This window comes from Takifugu rubripes, chromosome 21 (genome assembly GCF_901000725.2).
Source record: "Takifugu rubripes chromosome 21, fTakRub1.2, whole genome shotgun sequence".
NCBI classification, from domain to species: Eukaryota; Metazoa; Chordata; class Actinopteri; order Tetraodontiformes; family Tetraodontidae; genus Takifugu; species Takifugu rubripes.
In genome coordinates, this window is record NC_042305.1 from 15,927,917 (window position 1) to 15,955,894 (window position 27,978).

Sequence of the window (27,978 nt, forward strand, 5' to 3'; positions counted from 1 at the left end):
TCCACTCGGCTCCTCGCGCGCTCCTCACACACGCTCCTCGCTCCCTCTGACACCTGTTCAGTCAGGTCCGGCGCCGATCCTCGCCACCTCCCCCCATCAGGACCGCAGCCCGCTCTGCTCCCTCCTGTCTCGGGCAGCTGAAGGGGGCGCGGCATGGGAGGGAGCGACCCCCGACCCCGGCTCAATACAGCAGCAGATGTGAGAAAAGAGGAGAGGCAGAAAGAAGGGCAGTAACACAATCCCTCACCCCCTCAATAACCACCCCCCACCCAGCCCTCATCTGGGAGAACAATACAGGAGCTCCAGTTGGAGAGGTGCCCCCCTCCCCCCCCCGCTCAAGACTCCGGAGTGGACAGACGCGCCGCCACACTCACCCGCCGCTGCGAGCAGAGAACACGGAGCAGCAGTCTCGCTTCAGTACCTGGACAGCTCCACGCCGGCAGCCAGCTCGTGCGCGCTCCTCCATGAGCGCGTGAGAACCCCAAGGTTTCGGGTCCGGAGATGCAGCCCCCGTGTCCGCTTCAGCTTCCCCACTGCCGCCCCTCTCTGTCTCTGGGGTCGCAGCTGGAGGAGAAGCTGCTCTTTGAGAAGTTTTGGAAGGGGACTTTCAAGGCGGTGGCGTCCCCGAGACCCGAGAGCGTCATCGTGGCCAGCATCACCGCCCGGAAGAGGCTGAGCAGGTGAGTTTCCAGCTCTCTGAGACACGCTCGCCGTTGTAGAAAGTCCAAACCGTGCTGAACTCTTCGGGAGTATTTTTCAAATGTGGCACAGGGCAGAAATGTGAACCCTGAAGGCATCGTTACTGCTCCTGTGAGGGTGGTAACAGGTGTATGGATGGATGGATGGATGTATGGATGGATGGATGTATGGATGGATGTATAGGCACATACGCCTTAGCTTCGGAGTGATGTTGTGCTGCGTTATACGTGTCTTCAATGTTTCCCCCATATCTACAGATTGTTCTGCTCAGTGTTGAATAGGTCGTAAAGGTCGCCGTCAGCCCGCCGCTTTAATGTGGCTTTGATCCGGTTTAAAGTCGACTGATGGCGCCTGTGGCTGCGCTGATTCCGCCACACGCCGCCTGACGGCAGACTTTCGGGGCGTTAAACAAACGGCGTAACAGGTACATCCACTCCGCTCCGCCACACGTGCGTATTAAATGAGGCGGCTTGCTTGGGTGACCTTTAAATGATTTTGACACCCGCTATCAGCTTCTCTCATGTGAAATTAGCTATGCTAATGAGGATTAGAACGGCCCATTTCATCCCACATCAGCCCGGGCGACCACATACACACACTGGACTGGATAATGTGTCTTTAATGGGTTCTATTACAGCGGGACCGTAACGCCGCACAAGTCCAGTTTATGAAGGATGCTGTTAGCTTGTTGGATTCTAAAAAGGGATTCTTTCTTTGAGGATATGATCAACACCCCCCCCCCCCCATTCACCTTCCATGTCAGTGTCACAGCTCATTGAGGACGCAGGCAGACCCAAGTAGAAGTAAAGCAAATGAAATGTAACGTGCTGCTGTGAACAGAGCAGCCCTCCGCGAACACGTTAGCGTGGCAAGAGCAGCCTCAGAGAGTGGGGGTGTGTATGGGGGTGGGGGGGGGGGGGTCGTCCTCCCTGAGCCCCATCGGGGGCGACAGTGACGTGACGGCAGCACAACGGGGGCAAGTAAACGCGAATGTTGCTACTTTTGATGGCGAGGCGGGGCCTCCGCTGCTCCGTGGGTAGCTATGATGGACGGTGCACACAAAACAAACGCTGTTTGGTGGGGGTGGGGGTGGGGGGGGGGCACTTTTGATTTTTGCTGGAGCGAGAGGGTGATTGGTGGAGTGCTTAGATCATCAGAACGCACGGCCTCAGGCTCAGACTTCCTCTGCTGCTGTCTCTGTAACATTAAACATCATTACTCACAGCGGAGGAGTGGAGGGCCATTGTTCTCAAACTGAGGGGGGGGGGGGGGGGGGGGTAGATGCATGGATAGATGGGGGGGGCATGTTCATGTTCAGTCAGCATGGGTCTTTTTTCTGCTGTCCTCACTTCATCTCTCCAGTCTCTCTCTGCCTCCCTATACCTCCCTCTGTCTGTCCTAATCCTGACTGAACAATGCTGCAGGGCCTGAAGCCTCAGATGAGTAATTTGAGTTTGTTGTTCTCCCTCTGACCCCGTTCTCCTTCTCTCCTCCCCTTCACACCAGTCTCTCTATCGAGGGGGGAGAAGACACAAAAGCTATTATAAACCTACAAGTTGGTTTGTTCATAGGCAAACTTATACAGCCTGGAACTTGTCCTGCCGTGTGTGTGTGTGTGTGTGTGTGTGTGTGTGTGTGTGTATTCACATGCATCTGAATTGGGGGCCAAAGCCCGGGAGTGTGTGTGGCTGCTCTTGTTAGTGGGGTCTTGTCCAAATCTGTGGCAGATGGCAGGACGGAGTGAATACAATGCAAGTGGGTGTGTGTGTGTGTGTGTGTGTGTGTGTGTGTGTGAATGTGTGTGAGTGTGCGGTTGGGGGGTTTCAGGCCTCTTACCTCAGCAGATGCTGGTTTAAGAAGAAAGGAAAAGGGTTTGGCCAGCGCTGACATCACCACTCAGTGGGAAAATTCAGCAATGTGGACACAATCCTAAAGACAGATCAGAATAAAATGTCCTAAAACGACCAGTAAAAGTGAGTTTACAGTTTTTTGGACGGGACCAAAATTGCATTTGATCCAAACGCATACATGCAGATGTAGCATGACAGTTTTGATGGGATTAACTCCAGTGATTCCCTTCGTCCAATGTCCAATCTATCGTTTGCTCTGTAATCCTGCAACATTAGAATCAGTGTTTAATGTCTTGAGTGAACGTAATAAATAGATGAGATATTTTGGGACACAGTGGGACTGGCAGCTGAGTCTCATCTCCAACTTAAATCTGCAGAAATCCCTTCTGGATGACAGAGTTAATACATATTCTCTAGGAAGAATAAACTTCTATTTCAATCTAAAAGTGTCCTCAGTGATGGACGAAGGTTTTGTCCACCGTGGTAGAGCTCCACGTCTCCGCTGCTGATCAAAGTATCTTTGTCTGACTTTGCTCGCTCTCATCCCATCAGTATCTCCGTCCTTCTCTATATTCCCCGCATGCGTCCTCTTGGCCTCCTTGTGTCTGTGTCATGCTACCCAGCGCTCGCGGGACGCTGCTGCTGAGCGAAGCTGACACGAGACTTTGGGACGGTATCGACTCCGCGGGCTGGATTCCGACTTCATCTCGGATGGATTCACAGGAAATGACCTTAGGTGACGTCATGAGATTAAGCTCTTTATGATTAAGTAATGTTGGTTATGTGACAACAATGAGACATTAGCTTATACTAGCGTCTAGCTAATTAGCTGAGTGATACATGTCGTGTTGAGCAACAGGGACTCTGATGGGAATCTGGCTTTTTTGTTGTCCTCGGAACACATGGAAAGCAGTCAGACAGCTCCCTTGTTTGCCTCAGATGATTTAACCAAATCCTACGTTTTACATGAGCATAAACACACTCTCAGATTTGTTCTCTCAGTGGGATTTAACTGTTTGGTGGTTTAAAACACCATGTGTGGTGGCGAGAAGGAAGATGATTTAATAACACGGACGCGAGAGCAAATCTGTCCGCCGTCACAGAAGACTCCAGCTTTTCGTCTTAATTCTGGGGGGAAATGCGGAGAGGACGTAACATAAAATAGACGGGGAGCCAACAGATGAGCTAAACGGTATGAAGCAGCTGCCCTTTAAAGGTTGGTTAATGTAGATAGTGTCTCCGTGAGTCCACAAAAGTAACTCCGATCATATCAAGCTGAGGAAGCGACCGACGCGGGCCTCCAGGCCACAGTACACACCTCAACACCCATACAGACGTTTACATTTCACATATAGAACGTTTTGACACTGAATGGAGGAGCTGAGAATTAACCCTGTGTGGCAAATGTCATTTGAATGCCACTGTGCAACCCCCCCCCCCCCCCCCCCAGGGGCCACCATTCTCTGACCGTGGTTCACCTCTGTCTTCAAATGTCAGAGAACAGCGTGTTCTCAGAGGAAGGGCACATAAAGAACCTTCCAAACGAGTCTGGGGGATTTGTTTAGAGTTCATTTATGGTGGGTAAATGAACAAGGTTTAGAAGCATAAACCTTTACACCCGGACTAAATACTGTATAGAATCAGCACTGATTATCCGTAAAGCACAACATCGTCTGCAAAGAGGGATTTGCTGCCTCGCCAACAGGAGTATTTGCTATTCTTAACGGATGAATTTATTCGTTTTCACGAATAAAACTGGATGAAAATGAACCGCATGTATTAGTTTTGGCACACGGCTGAGCTAGCTGCTGGTTAAAACCTCGTCTGTGACATTTAGAGGGAGTCGCTAGTTTTCAGGCCATTAACACAGTTAATGTGTGCGCGTGTTCTCTTAATGTGCAAACTCTGTAATCAGGGAGATGCAGGTGAATATCAACGACATCGAAATGTGATCCGTGATCCGTGAGACGCCCAACGAATATTTTAACGCCGAATATAAAAGTTTAGTGGGACGCTGGGATGGAAGCACAGCCAGAAACGCACACTTTGAGCGACGGAGTGCGGCGGTTTAATTCGGGATTTCTGGTTATTACGTTTCCCTGGATGGAAACTAAAGGCAACTGAGCCGTGAGACGACAGAGTGTAAAGAGGAGACGGCGAAAGGTTTCTCAGGATCTGAGGACGTATTGTTGCAGATGGTCAGGGATGAAGGGGTGACCTATTTCTCTGGGCCCTTTCTCCAGCGGCGAGAGGAGGCGCGCTCGCTTATTACGACCCATCACATCTTCCGTCCATGAGCTGCGGCTGTAGCGGACCCTGATTCCGCAGAGAAATCCGCCTTTTCGGAAGTAACAATCCTGCCTTTTCTTTCGACGGTTCACAACAGCAAACTCACACGCAGCACACACACTGGCGCGCGATTGCGAAACAGCACCAGAGCCGGAGACGATACCTCCGCGTGACCGTGATGTGCCAGGAGGAGGCAGAATCGCTCATCATGACGTCCCAAATCCCGCTCGGTCTGAAATGGCACCGAGGCAAAGGCCTCATTAAATATGCACACACTCCACGGAGCTGCTGTATTGAAAAGTCTGGGGGGAATCGGGTCCCTCCGTAATAAGCCGGAGCCGTTTTCATTTAGGACTAAAAAAAAAAAAAAAAATCCCATCCCTGGAAGCGCCTCACCCGCAGTTCCGGAAAAGAGCGTTTGCCAGCTGTCGGCCATCTTGGCCTCGGCTCTGTGGGCCGCGTTTTGGTGACCGGACCCCCCGAAGCGGCCGCTCATTAAAATGCAGACTTATCAAAGTCGGCTCGTCATCGCTTAAATTGAACCCTTTCGGGCCTGGCTGGCTCCGGCGTTCAGCCTCCTCGCCTCCCCTGGAATCGGCCATTTGCATAAACAATGCGGGAGCGAGGGTGCGAGCTGTGGCAGCGATGATGTCGTAGGTTGTGGAGCGGAGGAAATAATTATCCACGTTACTCCCCCGCGCGCCCTCACCTCCGCCATCGCTTCCTGACATGAAATGTCACCCAATGAAAGATGATTCCGACGCCACATCGCCCACACAGGCAGGTTTGCCTCTTCCCAGGCTGGACGGAAGTTCGACTTTGGACCTTTTGAACATTCAAACCAAGATTTTCTCCCTGCCACAAAACGTTGGCCCCGGATTCGCTCACCTGATTATGTAAGAACCATAAAAGCCCCAGTTTTTATGACTCCAAAAGAAATATAGTTCCCTAACGGTTCACCCACGGGGGAAACATGATGGAGGCATAAATTCTGCCGCAGCAGTAAATAATTCTGCTCCACACGATGGTCTTAAAGTCGTGTTTTCCACTAAAATCTATTCATTTTCACGTCATTCCTCTGACAGAGCGAGACACAATAACCTGAGTCCAATAAAGAGACATTTTATCAGCAGCAGGTTCTGGAGCGCACGTTGGATAATCTGATGTCTGATCTGAGCCCCGCATGCTTTGTCACGCCGGAACCGTCCGACACCTTCGCTCCCATTTACAGCTATCATCATCTCAGTGGGGGGGGGGGGGGGGGGCAGAATACAGACCTGGAAAATGGAGAAAATCTTCCAGTCGTGGTTTTCATGAGGAAACAAGAGTTTAAAAGTTACATTTAAAAAATATATATTTTACAAATACGCCAAACTGGTCTGACATTGGTCTCCGGCCTTTCAAAAGAGGTCAAAAGGTCAACGATTCAGGTGGAGACTAAGCTAACCATGGTAGCATGTTAGCCTTTGGTTTATGAGTTAAGCGAATAAACTGCGACTGCGTCGGAATTTCTGCTTTCTGAAGGTCACAGAGGTCAAAAAGTGACCACCGCTCGGGGGGTGTTTGGAGGCTCAACTTCCCGCTGTCCTACACGCCAGCGACGCCGTTTATTTGCTGAGACGGTCCCTTGGCCGGCTCGTCCCTTTGAGAACTTATTAGAGGAAATGGAGCTGACGGGTTTGTTGAGAGGAGAGAAGAACGGGAGAGGAACCTTCACCCTCTCTTGGCTGGATTTCGCTCAGCTGCAACAACGACGTAGCCGATTCGTTAACAACGAAGTCGTCCTTTTATCATCGCCCAAATAACGACTCTCATTTTGACACCCTCGGTGTAGCAGTGGATCTAACCTGCAATTATAAACTGTCAGCCCGGGGAAAATCATTTTTAAAGAGCCATCACGGCACAGGGCATCAGCACGGCCCACCGTGTCTTTAGCGCTTTAGCTAGCAAATTAATAAATCTTTTTCCAGATGAAGTTTAGCAGCAGCTTTGTGAGCGGCTCATTAGACAAGTTAAATGTGGTCAGTGAACGAGATTGGGGGGTAGCATTGCCCCCCCCCCCCCCCCCCCCCCCCCCACACACACACACATACACACAGTATAGAAGTCATAATTTATCCCGAATAGTGGCTTAAGTTTCTGCCAAAAGAAACAAATGGAGGCATCGTTTTCGGGAGAACCTAAACGCACCACTGGATTCTGGAACATTCTGCTGCTTCTTTTAACCTTTTTAATCAAAGTCTGATGGGGACGATCCAAAACTCCGGACCGTGCACGTGCTGTTGGATTTGTTCGCTAATTAAAAGTATCTGGCAGCGATCAGCTGATTGGGGACAGTCGGCCTAATTATAAGATGAATAATTAACGTCTTTGACATATGAGCTCATTTCTGTGCCTCTTTGTCGGGTTCTGAAGACTTTTTTTGTCTTCCGTCTTTGCTCTTTTTTTTCCCGGAATGATAAAAGAAACGGTTATCAGAGTCAGCCCGATTCACACGGAGAACATGAAAGGCTCTCGGATAGCCGCGTAATTAAACTGTTATTTTGGGGCGCTCGTTTTAAAGTCGGGCCTAGCAGTGCGGGGGAAATGGAATCGCCTCTTTTGATGGCAGAGACAATTTGAAGAACATCGTTGCAATGAAGCGCTACAGCTGACAACAACTGGAGGCTGAGGATTAAAGCTTCCGCCATGATCCCACAGCAGGAGAGGCAGGAGGACTATTTGTCCCCTCCTGAATGAAGCTGTTCCAGAGGTTTGGCTTTGGTGGCCATGAGTCGCCATTAAACCTCAGACTGACCCTCTGATTAACCTTCACGTTAGCTCGCCGCCTCGGTATTTGCATGGTTCAGTTTCAAAGTTAGAGTAGAATCCACAATTTGTGAATCCACAACATTTCAAAAGCGCTTTCAGATAAATGAATAAATCTCAACGCTTCATAATTCAGCGTCACTTTTATTTCGTTTGACTGACATTTCCACTCCTTTCTCGCCGTCCTCCGCGACGGCCTGCTCCCGAGAGCGAGGAGGAGATTATGGGCTGAAAGCAGAGCAGGAGAGGGAGAATGGTCGTGCTGTGAGGGTTGAGAGAACCGTCCTCCACCCTGACTGGCAGCCGCCAAGGTTAGCCCACGCGCCCGATTAAAGGAGGCGGGTCCGGAAAGCGGTGCTCAGCCCCCGAGGTCACGATTGTGGACAACTAGCGGCGCTATCAGCTCTAATCCCAGCCTAAAGCTCCACTCCTCATCCCAGAGGACTGATATTGCTGCCAGTCTGGGATGGTTTTTGCAACAGTTTTGTGATTTTTTTTCTTTTCTTTTTGCATGGAATCACTGAGCGGAGCATCAAGTGTGCTTTCATTGCAGTAGGAAGCAAAAATCCAATCTAAAATACATCGAAATGAGTCTGGAATCGCAGCGAGGTGTTCAGGAACCTCAGAGATATGCCGATCGTATGATATGAATGAAGGTTACTGCAGGTCAGGATTCTCAGAAGAGCACAGATCTTCTTATCTAGTTTCACTTTCATTTCTGTTTATTAATATTGGGAACTATGAGAAACACTACATGACTCCAGAAGGACCTTTAAAAACAAGGAGTAGTCAAAAAGCTAGAAGAGACGGGAGCACATCTGTCTTGTTTTCTTTGGGGGGGGGGGCAGGAAGTGAATGAAAAGAGAAAACACAGCAGCTGAATCAGGTGCTTCTCAGCTGAAGGCCGGCGGAACTCAGGAAGCAAAGAGGAGGCCTGCGGCCGTCCGTTGGTCGGCAGCTTTTAATTACGCCAAATAATGCAGACACAACCAGAAGAGGGCCATTTAAACACTAGCCCTTCTGATTGTGACTGCATGCTAAGCTAGCTAGCCTCTTGCTTTAGTATCCAGGTTAAAATTTGGGCGCTTCTGAGCATTTTAGGCAGCAGTTTAAGTGGTGCGTTGAGGTGAACATGGTTCAAACTAAAGAGAAGGAATTAATGTTGGCGCAGGAAACTCTTCGCTGTGTGGTAAAACCCAGTTCCAGCATTACCTTTGACCGGATGATCCTCATCAAAGGACATTAAGACGCTCCTTAATTAACGAATTGACATGTGAAAAAGCTTAAGCTTTTCAAACACACCCTGTTTTTTTCGTCTCACGACTTTCAAAGAAACATGCAATTAAGTGAAGAACGGTGGGTGAATTTATGTCAAAAGGAGAAAGAACTATTCTATAATAATTAAATAACTGCATGAAAGGAGTTAGTGTTAAAAAAGACAATGAACACGTGAGGAAATGAGCATTTTTCTAGCTGGTCGCGTAGCTAAATAAATCCTGGCAGCTCCACCTGCCCACACCTCAGTGATAATAGAATAATTCACTTGCCCTTGAGCCCCTCACCATACATCCATGCACAACTCCTTACCGGGCCGCTGGCAAATTGAATGGACCTCCTCTCCGTTAAAAAAGTGTAATGACTCCCTCAGATGGGCCTGTAAATAACGCAGACGGGCGCGTCCGACCAATTTATTATCTGACTTTAAAGGAGGTTCGCGCAGAGGAGAAGGTCACTCCATCATTGATCAGCGCTTCCCTGGTAGGGAAATGTTAATTATGTGTACCAAGGTGGGCCGAATCCATTGTGTGTGTGTGTGTGTGTGTGTGTGTGTGTGTGTGTGTGGGTGTGCTGTCGTTTTTCATATAAACATGTCATAAGTGTTGAGTTTCTCTGTGAGATTCACCATGAAGATGTCTTTATATTTCTATGCCTTCTATGCTTGATTCTTCCCCTCGCCTCCAGCTGGAGCTTTACCCCCCTTTGTCAGGGTGCAGCTTTGTGAAATGGGCTGTGTCACTGGGGATTTTTAAGTTGGGCTGGATAGAACAGAAAACACTGAGGTCTTGACCCGCGACTTTGACATCTTAGCTGTTTACTTGCAGAAATATAGCAACAGCACATGAGAGGATGCTTGGATTTTGTAATCCCACACATTATGCCGCATGCTCCGTCTTGCTTCCAAAGGTTAACAAAAACAGTCTCTTAATCAGATCAAGTCTATCAGTCATGTGGCGGCGCCCACACTGATTAGCATCGATGGAGGAGAGGTGGGCGGAAGAGCGGGGAAGTCAGCAGGTGTCCTGATTGCTCCATTTTTAAATGATTACTTTAAATAGGAACGTCGGGCAGCACAGCTAATGAAGTCGTGCTAAAGAGCCGCAGTGGTATTATACTGCACAGAGTGTGTGCACGCTGTTCTCATCAGTCACGAACACAGGGAGCGATACAGACACGATTTAAAACTGCCGTGGAGGAGCAGACGTCAGCTTCAAATATACATGACTGCTCAGGCTGGTGAGCAGAGAAGAAGGAGGCATCCAGAAAAATAACAGTTCGCATCCGTGTCTGCATCCACAAGCAGTGTTTGGATGCTAACGTGGGAGGAGGTCTTGACTCTGATGCCCCGCAGACAGCTAGTGTGTGAAAAAGAGGAGAAAAAAGACTTGTCTCATCGGACGAGACTCAAGTCGACAGAGACAGAAGGTTAAAGCAGCACGGGAGCTGAGGCGAAGGGCGCCCGCGGGCCCGGCAGAAGCTCGTGAGCGCGGTCGGGAATTAGCTGGCAGGAGGACGCACTTAGCCGATGTTAGCGCTTGAACTGGCGCAGGAGATCGGCGCCTCCATCTGTCGCGTGCCGCACCTGAGCTTAGCTTACCAGATGCACGACCACATTGATTAGCAAAGCCATAAAAACAACTTTAAATGCCCATTTTCACATTTCAACAGCTGGGATATAAACGCAGAGGTAGTGTCTTTATTTAGACATTTTCTCTCCTGAGACTATTTAACGAGAGAAGACACGGCATCGTTAACCACCGAGGGAGAAAACAGCAGAGGACACCAGTGACACCTTGTCACTGAGGTTCTATTTGGAGGCATAATTACCGGAGAATATCAAGATCTTTCCGTCCTTTTATGCTGGAGGTTTTGCTTGGTCCATTCAGCCTCCTGGTGCCAGTGGCGACCATCCACAGGCCCGGTGTGTTTACTGATGAGTTAGGGCTTCTCATTAATGCCGGACAGGTTGAAACAGAGAGAAGCTGGAATCAGGATGCACGCGGAGGCCTGCGCATCCAGACAGCAACTCCAAAATGATTGCAGGGAATGATTCCCACGGAGCGTCTAAGAGAATGTTGATGGTGGATAATTGGAGACCTGAGCAGGGTGGAAAACCCATCCCTGACAGAACCTGAAAGTTCTGGCTGCGGCCTGTCATGGATGGTCCCAAATTAGCTTCCGCGTCTTGCGGTTTTCGTTGCAGCGGCTGGGAAATGTTACTTTCCCGCCTAATTGGGCCGTAGAGTTTCAGCCAAACGGCAGTTATATTTTCTGTGCCTCTCGATTAATTCAGAGAGGTGCGCTGCCAACTCTGTAGCGGCTCACGACAATCCTCTTTCTGCCCCCTGGAGACAGAGAATCCGGGTTGTGGACCTGGCTCCTGCACCAGCTGCACACCTTCGTCCGTCCACCCTGGGCCACCTTCCTCCGGCCTCCTCTGCTTCCTCGCTTTGATCTAATTAAACACAGGCTACGCTGTGATTGCTGCTCGCAGCCTCGCACATACGGCAGCGTTTGCCGAGGACTCTCCGGTAATCTCCTTCGTGCGGGAGGAAGCGGCGTCGCACAGGTAGCTAATTAAAGCAAACTCTGACTGCCTCCCTCACTCTGCCTCTGCACAACGAAGCCTCTAATCTCTTCTAACTTGATTTGGAGGCAAGTCAGTGATGCATATTTAAGCTTGTGTGGAGGAGAAACTCAGTTTGGAAGCCTCCGAAAGAGCTTTGATGCCTTTGACCATGATGATGATAGTTACCGTCCTGATGGTGACATCAGCAGTGTTTGCATTTCCAGTAGGTGAAGAGGCTAATCTGGAGCCACGCTAGCTCTGCTGTGCAGTCCATGTGAAAATCCCGTCTTTCTGACACCGGACCTGAACTGCAGCTGGTTTCTCTGCGTCGGCATCATAAACCCTGTAAGCAGCTGACACTTGGAACGCTAGCACGTTTCTCCTCAGGCTCCAGACTCAAATTAGCGCTGCGCCGCCGCCGCCGCCCTCAGCCGGCGCAGGTAGAAATGCGGGCGGGCAGAAACAGTTGACACACACAGGCTGAGCTGATGACATTTTCAAATCGCACCTGGAGCAGCAGCGGCGCCGGCCCGCTGGATAAAGCTGTCGCTCAACGCGTGACATTATTCAGCATTCCGTCTTGCGAGCTCCGGCTGAACTGGCTCATGCTGAAGTGCAGCATGAGCGGCTCCGGTGAATGAGGGGGGGGAAAAAACCTCAAGGTTAGAATTCAATGCCTTGTAAAGTAACTTCCAAAGGAGTCCATCCTGCTTTTACATGCAAAAGTCTTTTGAGGAATTGTCTGGAAAATCTGTCTTTCTTTCCTTCTGTAGATGAAAGGAGGCTCAAACTGGGGCAGTAATCTGGCTTTAAACCATCGCCCTCCTGTCACGCTACATTTGGCTCAAATCAATAAGTCTTCTGACCAAATCCGCAGGTGCTGCCTCCTGTATCGATCCCAGCCTGGTCCAAACGGCCTCTGCTAACGGGACGCTTCAACGATTCCGACATTTTGATTACCTCATTTGTGATTGGCGCTGTGGACGTGAGTGGAAGCCACGGTGGTGACCTTTGACAGTTTTGGTTGCCCCCGGAGACAGTTCCTAGATAAACATGTGTGTTGTTGACTGATGTTTGGTCACCGAGTGGTAAGTCGGATTTTAATGACTCTTTGTGACTCGAGTGAACCAACCTCGTCACTCCTTGCTGGGAGGGCAAAGGTCAGTGTGGTCCTGATTCTGGACAGAGCTTTAACAGTGGAAATCTAAATTCATCACAATCAAGGAGTGTGTTAAAGGCCCTTTAATACAGCTAAATCGTTAACCAAGATAGATCGGCAGCCACAGGAGTGATGCGTTACCATCTGCCAGAACAGCAGATCGCCACCAGAGGTCACTGTTAGTGCAAAAAAACTAAACCTGAAAGCTTTGCTGCGGGCACAGAGCAAGAGTGGTCATCAGTTCACTTCTCCTGCGTGTTGGGGAGAACATCAGTGGTCCTTAACACATTTAAAAATATCTATTTGTTGTTGTCTTTGTAGGCTAATATCTGGATCATTCGTCTTTCAGCTGATGTGGAGCAGAACTGCTAACATTAAATTGAAATGCTCAGGCGAAGTTTAAGGGAATTCTTCGACAGACGAAATTTGTGGAAGTAAAAAAGAAACGGCATCGTTTATTATTTTACATTATTCAAGCCTAATGTGCCGTGAGAGATGATGTTGGACGTTAACTTTAAGGAAAACCTATCAAAGACGCAAACTCGCCCGGAGCCACGATACATCCTAACTGGGGCCGAACGGCCATTAACTCGTTCCGGTCGTTTCTCCCATCATGCAGCGAGAGGAGGGAAGGGGGGGGGCAGGAACTCTATAACCATAATGAGGTAAATGAGGAAGAATCCCAGGTGTAGAGGCAGGAATACACCCTGGCCAGGTCACCTGAAAGGAAAGGAATCAATCCTGAAACCTTCTTGCTGAGTAGCCACTGTGTTAATCACTTTATTGGACTGGAATATAACTTTAATTACCTCCACCCCCTTAATTACCTCCTTGTTTGAAGAATTCCATCTCAACACGAAAGCTTTAATATCAAAGTTTGTTTTTCTGCTTTAACTGATCCAGACTGCGTGAGCGCAAGACCGTTTTCAGGAAATTAAGAAAGTTCCTCCAAACTCGCCGCTGTTCCCTGAAGAGGCCTTAAACGGCTCACGCACCAGCCTCATCAGACGTGTGCTTGATCGTTTCACGTTGGGGTAATTTTTTTTGCCTTCTTCCTTTCAGAGATGACAGATCTGCTCTCGGACCCGCTCGGAAAGCCACTTTAACGGCGCTCACTTGAGCTCCAGATGCCCATATTTGCGCTGTAATTGCGGTAGTAGATCAAGTCTTTCTCTCTCCAATTATCTTAAATGTCATCAGTCCTTTAATTATGCTAATCCATTAGCATACGAGCACATAAAAAGTCTTGTATTGTGTGACTCCTAATGGATGCAGACAAGATTTTAATATTGCCAACACTCATTAGACAACAACAATAGAAGAAAATGATTTCCACTGGGGTCACGTGCCCTAAAACGTGACACCAGGCATCGATTGCCTTGTTTTTTTCCTTCAGGGTCAGATCTATTGATTCCTTCGCTTCTTGTTTGTTATTCGCTGGCTCCATCAGATGTGTGAGCTGGTGTGGGCATTCAGCAGGACGGCGACTAGAATTCTGAAGGCTGCAACACACAATAGCTAAACGTCGTACACCAACGTGTGGCAGCAGGCGTCTGACCGGCGAGAAAAACGTTACAGTCGTTTCAGCTCAACACAATAATCTTGTTCCGTATCAGGATCTGACTGAGAGGGAAAGTGTCGCGGTTTTCAGCCGCATCTCTACCTGCAAGAAATTAAGCACTTGGGTTAATTTGGAACAGTTGGATGAGCACACTGCGGATGAAAACTTGTAATTGCGGCAGCTGCGAGTGCGAGCCGTGTTTATCGCTGCTGTGAATTTGAAAAATTTAAAATGCTAAAAAGGGACGCACGCAGCGCTGTTTTGCTATTTGCCAAACGGCTGCCAGGCGCATCCCGCACACCTGCGCGGCACCGGCGGGGCCCCCCGACAGCGAGCCGGTGTTGTGAGAGGCACCTGGCAGTCAGCGCGCCGTCGTCCTGGCACATGTTGCGGCAGTTTATCTCCGTTTTACATAGCAAATCGTCCGCGGCCCAAAAAAAAAGTGATCCTCTTTCGGCAGGGTTTATCTCACCGTTGCACTCTCACTCGATTTTAATGCATAAATAAACCTACTGATTGTGTGACGTATCCTGTATGGATGCGTCAAACCAACATGTCTGACTGACTATTAAGCGGCCGAGACTGCAGCCACGGTGCCACATGAGCCAAACGCCTTGCTCAAGTGCCCACAGCGAGGATGCTGAGTGAGGATGGGTGGCTTCTCCACTGCCTTTGCTTCTCCAAACCGCTGTTGTCTATTGCAGTTTTTGCTAACGTGGCACCAGGAGATGGGAGGGACGGCTTCAGACAGTGACGAGGGGAAGAAAAGGGGTGAGACTACAAGTGAAGCCAACCTAAACATGCAGATGAAGACAATATTGCACAAAAATGAAGTTATCACTATGATATATAATTCAGTGGTGGATATCCTTCCGTCACGCTTTGCAGAATCTCTCTTCAGAGCGCTCCACGTCAGTATTTGTTAGCATCCATGTGGGGTGAAGAGCGGAGGTGTCTGACAGGGGTCAACAGCTCCAAGAGCCAGTCACGGCGTGGTCCAAACAGATCACCGGCAAAAGCACGCGGCGGTCTGACACAAGCACCGGAAGGAGGGGAGAAAAAGCCCCCACCTGTGCTGCCGTGCACTGACAGAGCCTTCCCACAATGCAGCTGGGATTACGTTGGAACTGATCTCAAAATATGACTCGATTATACCTGTTTTATAGTAAACCACTCTCGTCAGGATTTCCAAGGATCAGCGTCCACGTAAATTTTCACCATCGACTGCTTACAATAATCCTCTTGGTACAGCAGCGCAGCGTCATTTTAAAGCAGTTTACTAGCGGGTGCTTTGGATCGTCCCCCGACTGCTGCCTAGTCAAGAATATACTGAAAATATAGATTAAAGTGTGTGTGTGCGTTCTTGTTCATGTTACATAGTGAGGACCTAGATACAAAACCTGCACAGTGAGGACATCTTGCTCGTTGTTGCTGGTTGTCACAACAACAAAGGGTATTTGGAGGGTTAAGACACCATTTTTATGTTACTGATTTGTTTTATAGTAAAGAGCTTGAGAAACTATTATATCTAGGCCGACAGCAGTTCAAACTTGAAAGCTGTTTGACACATAAATCTAGATGTTTACAGGGTGTTGAGCCACAACTTAAGGTGCCAATCAGGAGAATGAGCTTTTTTAAAATTTCATATTGACAGCAAATAACAGACAAGCAACAAATAGCTCAGGAGAAAATGGGCTATCTTCCGTGCAGGCCTGTCAATATGTAAACAGTGTTTTGTTGTCCTGTGTCATCATTAGAAGATGGATGATGCATTTGTCAACATGTGTAAATTAGGACGGGCATCTTGCAAGGTCATATAAAGTAAGGCCTGTCTCTCTCTACAATGCCAGCGCTAAGAATAGTGCTATGGTATTATAATAAAGTTGCACGATTTAAATAAAAAGAGACTTTAAGCAACATTATCAGGCACAGGCATTTATTAGCTAAGTCCAGGTTATAGGTGTGGGTTCCTGTGTCATTAGCCCCTCTCATCACACCCCGCAGCAGCTGACTTCATCAGCCCATCACCTCTCAAACACTCGGTCATGTTGAAGCACCTAGTTTGCTGTTTAACATCATTAGTTCCCTGCCGAGGGCGCCACATCTTCTGCCGAGGAGCAGAGAAAAACAAAGGTGAGGAAGATGGGAAGTGACGGCTCTGGCTTGTTTTTCACTGGTGGAAGCGGAGAGGAGGAGGCGTTGACGACCTAATCTCCGGGCCTGATTATCTCCTCGTTACAATCAGACGGGAGCCACTTGAAGCACAGGAGAATGTGTAATTACATTCAATCTCCCGTGACTAACGCGCGATAATGCGCCCGGATTTAAAGGCGGGCTCGCGTCAAATCGCCTGGCTTGTTTAGTCATTCGTTCTGCGGATGTTTGGCGGCTCAGGTGGAAGTGAAACGCTTGATTTAAACCCCAAAATAATCTGCTCTCATTTCAAATCTGCACAGCAGAGGGTTGTGTTTTTGCTTTGAAATCTGTGTTTTTAAATGTCTGGAACAAAAAGGCCAGCCGGAGTGATCATTCACAGAAAAGTCAATCCCTCGATGAAAAATCTGACCTTCCTTTCTTTGTGAAGAGAGAAATGGAAGAAAAAAGAAGGCTACCGGAGCCTCCCGAACAACTCCCTTAACAACCGGAGTCACGTGTTCAAGTTCTCAGACACACAAACTGACGCTTGCACGCTTCTTTCTGCTTGTCCACAGCTTGGAGACGACAGCCTGCCAGTCACTCAAGAGAGATGAGACAAGCACGGATGGAAAGGTGGACACCAAAGGAAGAAACGGCTGTATTAAAGGAAAAGGACGCAAGCGCCATCGCAGGGCCAGGAGGTAAATTTGTCCCCGTGTCGCCACAATCAGTCGCCACACAGCTTCTTTTGGTTTCAGGAGCTGCTTTGCTAGATTGAAGTGGTTTTAATTTAAATGGTTGTGATAAAGCACAACAGAGCTCCTGCGGGGCCCCAGACTCAAAGTGGGAAGGGAGCTGATCTCAATATTCTGAAAACGCTCTTATCAGGTCGCTCAGACGTGAGGAAAATCCACTGAGCTACTCTGATCTTTTCAGCAAACACTTCGGAAACTAAAATTCCCCAACGCTCCTCACACCCAGAATCATTTTCAGGCTTCTTATTCCGAGGTGAAAAAAATCTATTCTTTTTTTGGGGGGGGGGGGAATGTCGTAATTAAGTTGACGCCTTCAAAGCGTCTGCAGTCACGTCGCAGGAACACATGCAGCGATATGTAAAATAGGCTGAGGCGTGTTGGACGATGGGGAAAGGCTCCTCTGAACTTTAGTCATTCTGGTTTCAAGTGTCGGAGCAGCACGGCGTCTGACAGTCCTTTTATTCTTTAAGTCTGCGTGAAAATCCAAAAATGATGTGGCCTTTGGAAGTGACGGCTCTTTTTTGGCAGCATACTCTGTACTTAAGTTACAAAGTTACTGATGTGACACATTTCGCAAGCCTTCGTCCGCATTGGGGCAATTTGTTTGTCAAATTTAGCAACTCTTGGTTGACCTTGACCCCAAGTATTTGGTGTTTATTTGTATTTAAGGGTCCCGATGCTCCATATTTGCCATGAATCACTGGTCTTTACAATGATGAAAGGTGGGCTCCCGTTAGTCTCAGCTATAAGCTAATATTACATGAAAGGAAAGTGGCTGAAAGTGGCTGATTGAGGCTGTGATGGTTGTTCCAATTACAGCTAAAGTTACTCTCTGTGTAAAGCGTCTTCTCTCTTGAGGAAGGCATTCGTTCTTTGGATAGTTATCTCTCTAATTGGCTGGCAGCGGCCCAGCGTTAATTAGAACTCTACTCTCAGTCAGGAAGTTGCCATTGTTACAAACCTGGTTCAGAAGAATAAGGTAGCGGAGCAAAAACCTCAGATAACCTGTTTAGACCTGATTAAATCCAGCTCAGGTCCTGTGACAGACGAGTGATTAAACATAGCTATTAAAGATAATGTGTTTTTTTCTGTGGTGTTGCTTCTTTCTCTGCATTTGGCATTGAGAATATTCCGCGCAGATGTGCCAAATCCTTTTATTTTGCCATTGTTTGGCACAATCACATTCCTGGAACAGCAGCCAGTCGACTGCTCTCTCATTTTCCTCACCTCACTTGAGGAAACTCTCTCTGTTTGCTAGGAAGGAAAGCAAATGCACGGTTGTCCTCAGGTGCTGCACCGACTCACAACCAGCCAAAATCTCAGTTCAGATAATATGAAAATCAATCCCAACGCATTGATTTCTCCTTTCCTTCGATAAATAGCAGTGGCCCTATGCCCATGTTTACAATTTTTTGACATCATAAAGTTAATTTTTATCAGTCTTTCTAATGTTTGGAAAACTTCTCTCATTTAAATATGTTCTTACATCATCATCCTGCAGAATTTTAATGCTTTATGATAAAATAAATGCAGCAACTTCTCAAAAATGTGTCATGAGTCAGATCAGGTGTATACCGTAGATGCATCTGTCCTCTAGGCCAAAGTAAGAAATGTCACAGCCGGCTTTGAAGCCCTCATTCATCACCTGTTAGCAGGTGTTGAGCAGTGGAGCATCCGGAGCCTTTCCCAGAACTTTTCAGCCATGCACAGCGACGCGCTGTTGAGGCCTTAATGTGGCAAAGAGTTCTCATTAGTAGTAGTGAGCGTTTAGCTTCACCCTGCCTAATCAGCCTTAATGCTTCCCAGTTCCTAATGTGCCCAGACTGCACAAAGCCAGGTCATTTATAATCAGGAGACAGTTCTGCATCTGCAAAGTCTGGCCGACGGCCTCCAGAGTCCTGGGGTTGCAAAGATCAAAGTGGGGGAAGGAGGGGTCGCTGTTTGTCACTGTCCTGATCCCTTCAGATCTCTGTCTCTGTATCAATATGCAACATTTCAAACACCAATTGTACAACTTTGCATACAGTTTAAACATTTAGCTCAGAGCTGAATTGCTACACAGCGAATGGCGGCATGTTGTACATTTGTTTTCATTGCTGAATAAATACTGCACATCTACTTCTTCCTGACGTTTCATTTCCTTGCATATATTAAAAATGTTTCACCTTTTTCCTCCGTTTCAACATTGTATGGGACCAGACTGCCTCTTTGGTCGCTGATTAAACGTCTCCAGCACCGTTCAGCTTTGTAGCATTATGCAAATGCTTAAATCCAACCATCTCCAACTGAACCTTCACCAGACGACCTTTCACGAAACCAATCAAACCCCACATTTGTCCTTGCTGCCACTCTGCCGTGCGTCAGCCCACGCGCTCACTCGCTCGCTCGTTCACCGTCACCTCTGTGCCTCTTGTGAATTCCTGCCTGCACTTGAGCGGCTCATTCAGTCAGCTCATGGTGCTTTAAAGGCCTTCGTCTCCTCTTGCACATCAGACAGACGACACGTTGGCAGTGGAAGAACAATCAACCTGGTCAGCAGAGGAAGACAGACGCATTCATTCTACCCAAAAGTTGCACCACGAAATGGACAAACGAATGGAATTACAAGCTGCATGCACACGAACCACAGCAAATAAAACTGCTGAAAACCTTTTAGTAAAAGTGGCGGAGACTTTTCTTTTGAGCTAACTGTGCTTCGTTGAGGTCTGGACTGTTCTGAAGGGAACATCTCATATGGGACATTTGTGGTTGTGTGTCAGGATCAGTCAGAATGCAGTTATTCGGTGGTGACTCATGTGGATTCTGCCCCAGCTCTTCAGTTGGGGTTGTTTATCAGCCGAGACTTGGCTCTCAAACTGAAGAAAAGTGTCAACAACATAGAAAACTGGTTGAAATGAAGTTTTCCCTCAAAAAAAATCACTCCGAGTCGATCTAAAAATACATGGATCTGGGGAAAACTGTTTTATGCCAAGAAAAAGAAATCAGCTGAATCAGAGATGCGCCTTCTGCTTTCAGTCCCTCCTTAGATGAAGAAGTCTCCCCTCGACCCAAAAGGAGGAAGAAGAGAAAGTCTGAGAGGAAGAGGAAACGGTTAGTTTTTGCCTAAACATATATGTGAAAATGTGTAAAGAACGTGTAAATAAAGTTTGTTCTATCCCACCAGGTCTCCTTCTCACAGCCTGTCGCCCCCAAGGAAGAAAAAGAAGAAGAAGAAGAAGCGCTCCAAGAAAAGCAAACGTCATAGGTATCTGCAGTTTCCTCCCAAGTTGGGAATTAAGAGCATGACATTTAAGTAACTCTTTTTTTTCTAAATTCCTCCAGGTATACCTCCAAAAAGTCAAAGCACAGGTTTGTACTTCATGTCATTCCAAATATTGCAGCAGGTTTGATTTTTGGGTTCTCTTCCAGTTTCTTCATTTCTTTTCTGTCTCGTATTTCTATAAAAAGGCTCTCTGTGCCCCCTCGCTCACCCTTCTGTTCCCTTTCATCCCACCAGCTCCTCAAGTCTAAAACGCAAGAGGAAGGAAGAGCGCAAGCACAAGAAAAGGTCAGTCTGAGATGCCTGCATCAGAGCGATGTACTCAACCACTCCCACACCATCCTGTCTCCTGGATGGATGGAAGGATGGATGGATGGATGGATGGATGGATGGATGGATAATAAACCTTTACGAAGTTCATGCCATCTACCGTCTACCAGAGACTAGAATTCTCACTGTTTCATTCTTGCCGTTATTTAGCTCTCGCTGTCTTTTATACTGGCATCAGCTACATCCAAGGATGAGATGTTTATACTCTTTAAATGCTATGAAAGATTAGAAATTAATTATCACGGCGATGTTTATGAATCTTGACCATATATCAAACAAATGAAATGGGAGACTCCTTGTCAAAGACTTCATTATTGGCAGGTACATAACTTTTTCAGTGTTTAACAAATAGTCCTGAGTATCGTCTGCATAGAGTGATTCCCGGCACATTGAAAATGACCTCTTTCCTGGTCCAAATTAGAAAAGCCAAAGTATGGAGCTATTAAAAGTACTGAGCTATTAAAAGTACTCAGCAGTTTTGTGGAATATTTATCATGCTACTGACTCAAGAAAGGTACTACATCTACTGCTAATGTTTCCAAGCTACCGAATAAAGTAGCTCCTCTCTTTAGTAGGCAGTCTGTTGAAATAAAGTATGTTTGAAGAGCACCTGTATCAGTTATGTACTCACAGAATGTATTTTATATTGAGGCACACTCTGACAATAGCTCCAGTCATTTTAAAAGTAAAACATTTGGATGTTGCAGGATTGGTTTTTTTACGCCAATAAAGCAGCTAAATTTAAACTGTCACACCCTCCAACAACCAAGCTGGCAAACTCCCATCAGCTAACAGCTCTATAAAGACACGGGGAGCAAAGCGCTGCCATCGTGATGCTCTATTAAGCAGTGCAGTACCAACAACAAAACAGCGTTAATGTTACTCACTAATGTTACAGATAATTGGGTACCAATCGTTAGCAAAATTAGCAGAAACTTTATCTCCTCTTCTGCTCTTCTAACCGCGTCCCTCAGCTCCCGGACCCACTCCAGACACAAACGGCGCTATCAGAGGTCAGACCTGGACAGTTCTCCCTGCCAATCTTCCAGAGAGGACAGGTACAGATGCATCCATCCTTCCGCACTCCCTAGGTTTATCTTATCAGTCTTCTGGGTTCCTGGTCACACTGCTGAGATGACTGATAAGACAGAGGTGACGTCCTTATCGCAGCTTCACAGGAAATGCCCCCCCCCCCCCCCCCATTCCACCCCACAAATCAATAAACCCAATTTTGATGATGTATTGAGGAATCTTAAGTCTGCTAATATGAAAGATGCTTTTCATAGGTCATATTGATCACACTGAGCAGGCTGTGTGATTATTTCTCTGTAGCAGCTGGTGAAAAAGATTAGCTTAAGGAACAGCTTAAGTAGCGCACTTTCAAATGCGAAGCTTTATTACCCGTTTGTTATTACCTGTCCCTGAGTGGGTGAAATGTACAGTTTCACCCACTCAGGGAAACTGTACATTCAGCTTGACGTGAATTTAAATCCAGTGTTTTCCTGCAGACACCATCTGCAGAAGTCTGTGGTGCACCGACCGTTTGGCGACCTGGTAGCTGTCGCCGAGGACAGCAGCGGAGAACTCGACCAGACGGACATGAGGTGGAGACCAGCAGCCAAATCACTGTGTAAAACGGCTCCAAAATATCGTTCCATCCTCTCAACGGCCACCGTAAGTACACTTTAGGACCCCTAACTGTGCCCCGGCCGTAATTACTCCGTTAAGGCCTTTTAAATAGAATTTATTTCTGCATCAAGAGTTTTTTTTCCTCTTAGAAATTTCCAGTTAGAATTCTTGAAGAAAACTAAGACTTTTTTTTGCAATAATTTGCAGTCTGGTTATTTTATGTAAACGCTCAAGCAAAAGTTTGGAATTAACAGCAAAGATCGCCGACAGCTTACATAAACTGCGTGGAGGCAGCAGAGGAAACGCAGCTTTTTTCTCTAAAGTGAAGAGAACATGTAAAACATGATGTTATTTTTCTGTGTTTGGGAGGTAGACACATTATCAGGCTGTGCTCAGTTAGCAAGCAAAGCGGACTGTTTGCATGAGAAGCTTTAACTTGATCTGGTTTGGAAGAGCAAGCGTCAGGCTTTCATCACATCAAAACAAACATTTAGAGAATTAGAGAAAATTTGAAGTCTTCAGATCATGTTGTAAGATCATGTAAGATTTCGCCGTCTAATTAAAAACTTTTAGCAGGATTGACAGAAATAGGGGAATAGATGGCATCACTTCAGATGGACCTTTTAACCTCCCTCATTAAACTAGACCTTCCAGGCGGGTTGGGTGATTTATAAAAATAACCAATTTAAGTCGCGTTCAGGTCCAGCCTCCTTTTATAAAGGTGATATTTTCACAAAAAAAACCTCGTAAGTCCTAAAACTCATTGTCTCACGCTTGCTGGAGCACGAAATAAGTGGAATTTCTCTGCAGCTGTCATTAAATGACGCCGAACACACAGATGAATGTTATTTAATTACACACCACAGGGTTTTAATTGGTTTTCAATAAATTAGTGCATGTATTGAATCATGCCTGGAATTAAGGAGCCCCAAAGTCTGCACGGCTGAAGGGGTAGCACTAAATTATTCATTGCTGTTTGCATTTATTTACCATTTTAAAGTCTTTAAATGCAAGACGTATGATTCGCAAAGGGGGTGTAGCATTAGCCTCACAAAATAAAGTGTGCTATGGTGACTTTTCCAGGACTGATGTGTTCTATATGTTTGAGTGTGATATATTTTATTCTTGCGTATGCGCAGAGGTGTATTCAAGCTCACATTGTGTGTATCTCCATCAGTCTTGGTCCCTGTTTTCAGGAGATGGGAAGGAGAAAACTCAACAGTACCAGTAAACTACACTTTTTAAATATTCATTCTGTGTATGCTTGCAGTGCCATAAATACTTATGTTCAAGGTGCAATCACCAGCAGGCCTCGCAGGACCTGCGCGTCCCGATATAAAAACAAAAAACCCCAATGAAGGAAAGAAAAGGGAGAATATACATCTGAATCTGGGTTTGAAGAGAGGGTTAATGTCTTTTTCTTGCAATTTACGACTCTAATGATGCACTTATGTTGCCCGCTCTTCCCTTTTTCTTACACCTTACCTACTTAAGGAGGAAATCTTGATTGGTAAGTCGATGCTATCCGCAGATTTAGGGATTTACTTGTAGGTCGGTGCAGGCTAATTACTCACTTCTTACAGGAGAAAAAGCCCAGTCCTGTTCTGAGGGCTACCTTAGTTAGACTGGTGGGAGCTCTCTTTGTCTGCAGTCCTATTCATTTCTACATAATATCCATTTTGTGATGTTTGTTCAATGTTCTTTAAATGAGGCTTTCAAATGGGGCTATTGTTTCTACCTTCTCTTCGCTCAAATTAGAGTCTGTAGATCCTTCCACGCATAGTTTCTTCTTTCTTCTCTGCTCTCCTGTTGCTCCTTTCATATAATCGTATTAGTGTAGCCGCATAGATTTGATCCAGATTAGTTTCCTGTTGGTTTCTATGAGAGATGTTTAGTTTAGACCTTCCTTTGAGGTTAATCGCATGCTTCAAATTTGCATGATGTCTTTACCTTTTTCAAAGTTTTCTGTCCCAACAAAAGAAAATCTCTATTTTCAAGGGAAAATGTGCCTTTGTCAGTTCTCACCCTGCTCACAGCAGGTAGCAGCTTGGCTTCATCCGGCTCGGTTTGAAGCTGCTGTTGGTTTGTCTCTTCGCAGATTTTGCCGTCACATCCTGGAAACAGACATTCGCGCAGCAAGGAGTCCCGGCAATTAACCGGCCGGAGCGAAGGTCTGCACGGCTACGACTCGGGGAACGACACGTTTTCGCCGCCGTCCAGCAAAAGCGCCATTTCCCCAGCGAGTGCCACTGAGGGCAAGAGGAGCCGCTGCAAACATGTTGACTCACCAGAGAGGCTGAAGATCACTGACGACGTCTCCGATTCGGGAAACTCTGTGACCAGCTACGACTTCCTGTGCAAATCTTACAGGGAGGACGGATTTCCTGCCACAGTTTTCAACAAAAGGTAACGCTGTGTTGACTTTAAATAATCCGGCAGAATCCCAGGAGGAATGCAGGCTGATTATCTTCCGCTCTTCGCGCTCTGCCTTAAGATGATAAAATAATACCGTGAAGAATTCCACCAGGTTAGCGTTTGGCTTTAGTGCTCTGCTAAAGTGTTTTCTTTGTGCAGAGAGGAGATAAGCGTGGGCTGCCGGGTTGAAGTCACACCTCAAAAGACCTCCAGCTGTTCGCGAAGGATGAGCAGGTCATCTCAAAGCCGAAGGTCCTGCCGAAGATCTTCCGGGAGTTCCAAGTACTGCGGCCGCCACTCTCGCAGCCGCTCACTCTCATCGTGCAGGTACCAAACATCACAATCACCCACCCACAACCACCACTAGGAGGCCCATTGATAAATGTGTGGGAAGTGCAATGCCAATCAATGAGTTTTGAGATGCATCCCTCAGAAATGCTGATTTAGAGGTCATCCGGGTCATCGGCAAACAGGCCAAGTCTCCTTCCTGGGTGTTAATAGTGTCCTCAAATGTTAGTCGTCCAAAAAATGGTAAACAGTGGCAACTTTCTCTGGTATACAACCGCCCCATGTATTTAATATGACTTTATATGCTAATGTCAAACTATAAACAACATCCCTGCGTTAAGGTTTCCGAACACTCTCCTGTTTTCTGCCTTTACCTTCTTCTCAAAATCATTCATCCTCGACTTTCTTGTGTCCAGCTCGTATTCACGCTCACCAAGTTACTCGTCGGACTTTAGGCGACGCGGCAGCGTGGCCAGCCTGAGCTCTGCGGGGAGCTACTGCAGATACAGCAGCGACAGGTGAGCTAGCTTCAGATATTAGCTTCTCAGAACAGACAAAGGTCGAAACAGGCAAAGATCTCCTTCAGAATTGCTGCTGATTAAAAGTTTATGTTGTTTGTCCCTCTCCCAAGACTAAGAGCCAGGAGCAGATCGTCCAGTTCCAGAAAAACAGATGTAAAGCGCACACGTAAGAGCAGGAAGAGGCGGAGACGCAGATCCTATTCCCCTCTGAAGAAAAGGAGGAGAGACTCGCCAAGTCACCTGGAAGCACGTCGAATCACAAGGTTAACCCCCCCCCCCTCATGAATCTACATCCTTTTCTTTCTTTTGCTGAATCGTGCTGCAGGATAAATGTAGCACTTGAGCTAGCGGATGAATATTTTCTTACATGTCAGATGAACAAACTATGAAATCAAGCAACAGAGCAAACTATTACTACATGTGGTGTTCCCACAAAAGCAGGTGCGAACCCCTCTGAGAGATCCCCGCTCATAAATTGCTTCACCATGCTAACATTAGCTAACATTAGTCTTTCTGAGCACCTGCGGCCGTTCCCGCATCACAGGCGTTCAAACAGTTGAGCTGATTTCAATCCAACAGCTTCAGCAAGACATCAAATCCCTACAAGCCACAAATGTCTGTTTTTTCTGCCCCCCAGTGCCAGAAAGCGTCCCATCCCTTACTTCCGCCCCAGTCCTTCCTCTATCAGTCGCTCAACTAGCATCTCCTCTTGGAGCAGCATCTTCACCCGCAGCCGCAGCAGGAGCCGGAGCCTAAGCTACTCCTCCTACGGGAGCTACAGCCGCAGCTCATCCTGGAACTCCGTCTTTGGTTCGTGCAGCCGCAGTCGGAGTCGGGAACGCAACAGGTCCAGGCACTAGCCTTCTGCGTCAATATTACCAGCCGGAACCGCCGCTCCTGTTCCCAGCGGAGCGTGGGGACGGCATTGGAGCAGTGGTGTGTGCAACCCTTTGTGCTCCACATAAGGGAAAATATCCCAGTGGGGGGGTTGGTTCCCAGTTGTCTCTACAGTCACAACTGCAGACTGAATGTATTTTGTTCTCTTCTATCACTGGTCAAAACATACATCTCTAATTATAACCAAAAAAAACCCCGAAAAATGCAGTTAGCATCACTGCTAACCAAATAGTTCCCCGTGACATTAGGGAGGTTTATTCCAGATACGATTCCACTCATATTTAAGACGTTATTGGTTAGAACTTCCTGATCATTGCGGAGGCTGATTTTTATTATTTTCCCTCCACAAAAAAAGGATGTCGGGATTGTTACCCATGAAATATGAAGCCGCCGAGGTGCCCTGACAGTGAGAGCGCACCGCCCGTCGGCTCAAATGTCAAATTATTTATCCTGATCAAGTGGGGAAATGTCAGCGCCTGTAAGACAACAAAAGGCTGCTGAAACGTGCTGCGGTAACAGTGTGTGTGTACGTGTGTGTGTGTGTGGGGGGGGGGTCCTCTGTAAAACTGAGAATATCTCTGTCTGCGAACAAATTAATTATTTTGTTGTCCCTCTGCTTTAATGCCCTGTCTGTATTTTTTTGCAATGTGCTTTTTCTTTTTTCTCCTTTTTTACTTTATTGAAACGTTTAAAAGGTGGATTGGTCACTTTATTCTGAACAACACTGGATGATGATTTACTGTGACAACACCTGAGCCAATTATGCAAACTTTGGGCAAAGTTTGAATTATGCAACAGCACGGATATTTATTGCTTATTTATTGGTTCCTTGTCCCTCTCAGTGATTATTAACCTCTCTATGCAATATTGTTGTAGTTTATGATTAATTATGATCACAGATTACGGCAGATGTTTAGAGACAACAATGTGCACGTATATGAGTTAAAGGGGAACCATGACTTTAAAAGAAAAATGTTTAATGTTGTAAATCAAACTCCACAAAAATAACATTTGGAGTGTTAAAATATTAGCAAGGATCAGATGGAATGCTAAATTAACTTAGCCTAAATGGTATCAGAAATGGTTTAATTAGATGTGTTGGTACACATGCAAGATTTTCCTTAATACATTTTGGTTGATGTTATAGATATAACAGGTAAAGAAACGATGACTTTGAGGGAAATATCAAACTATGTTCTGGGCTGCTTCTGCTCGATACTAAAAGAAAAATGTGAAATGTCCTTTAAATCGGAGAATTGATCAACTTGAGTCGTGTTTGAATCAATCACCCCAGGCTGGACTGTATATCAATAACTCCTGGCTTATTTTGTCACACTGAATGACACAAATGAAACGTGACCTAAAGGTCATCCACAAGCTGCCGCTCGTTCGTCGTGCGGGCACCCGCGGCCGAGGCGCGCTCCCGCGGCGCTGCGTAAAGATCTTCACGCTGACTGTTTTAAAGGTGTTAAATATGTAAAGGCTGTTGTAAATACAAATCTGTGTGTGTGTTTGGGGGGGGTCTTGGGGGGGTG

General features: G+C 46.9%; 1 protein-coding gene across 1 annotated transcript; it reads left to right on the forward strand.

Moving 5' to 3' along the window:
* On the forward strand, positions 1 to 27,944 carry srrm4 (serine/arginine repetitive matrix 4). The gene is made up of 13 exons (XM_029829538.1): positions 1 to 680; positions 16,925 to 17,050; positions 20,120 to 20,194; positions 20,268 to 20,348; positions 20,426 to 20,452; positions 20,601 to 20,651; positions 21,668 to 21,751; positions 22,202 to 22,367; positions 24,421 to 24,728; positions 24,897 to 25,064; positions 25,442 to 25,543; positions 25,657 to 25,809; positions 26,184 to 27,944. The coding sequence occupies exons 1-13, from the start codon at positions 502 to 504 to the stop codon at positions 26,404 to 26,406; spliced, it is 1,743 nt and encodes a 580-aa protein (XP_029685398.1). The 5' UTR covers positions 1 to 501; the 3' UTR covers positions 26,407 to 27,944.
* The last annotated feature ends 34 nt before the right edge of the window (positions 27,945 to 27,978 follow it).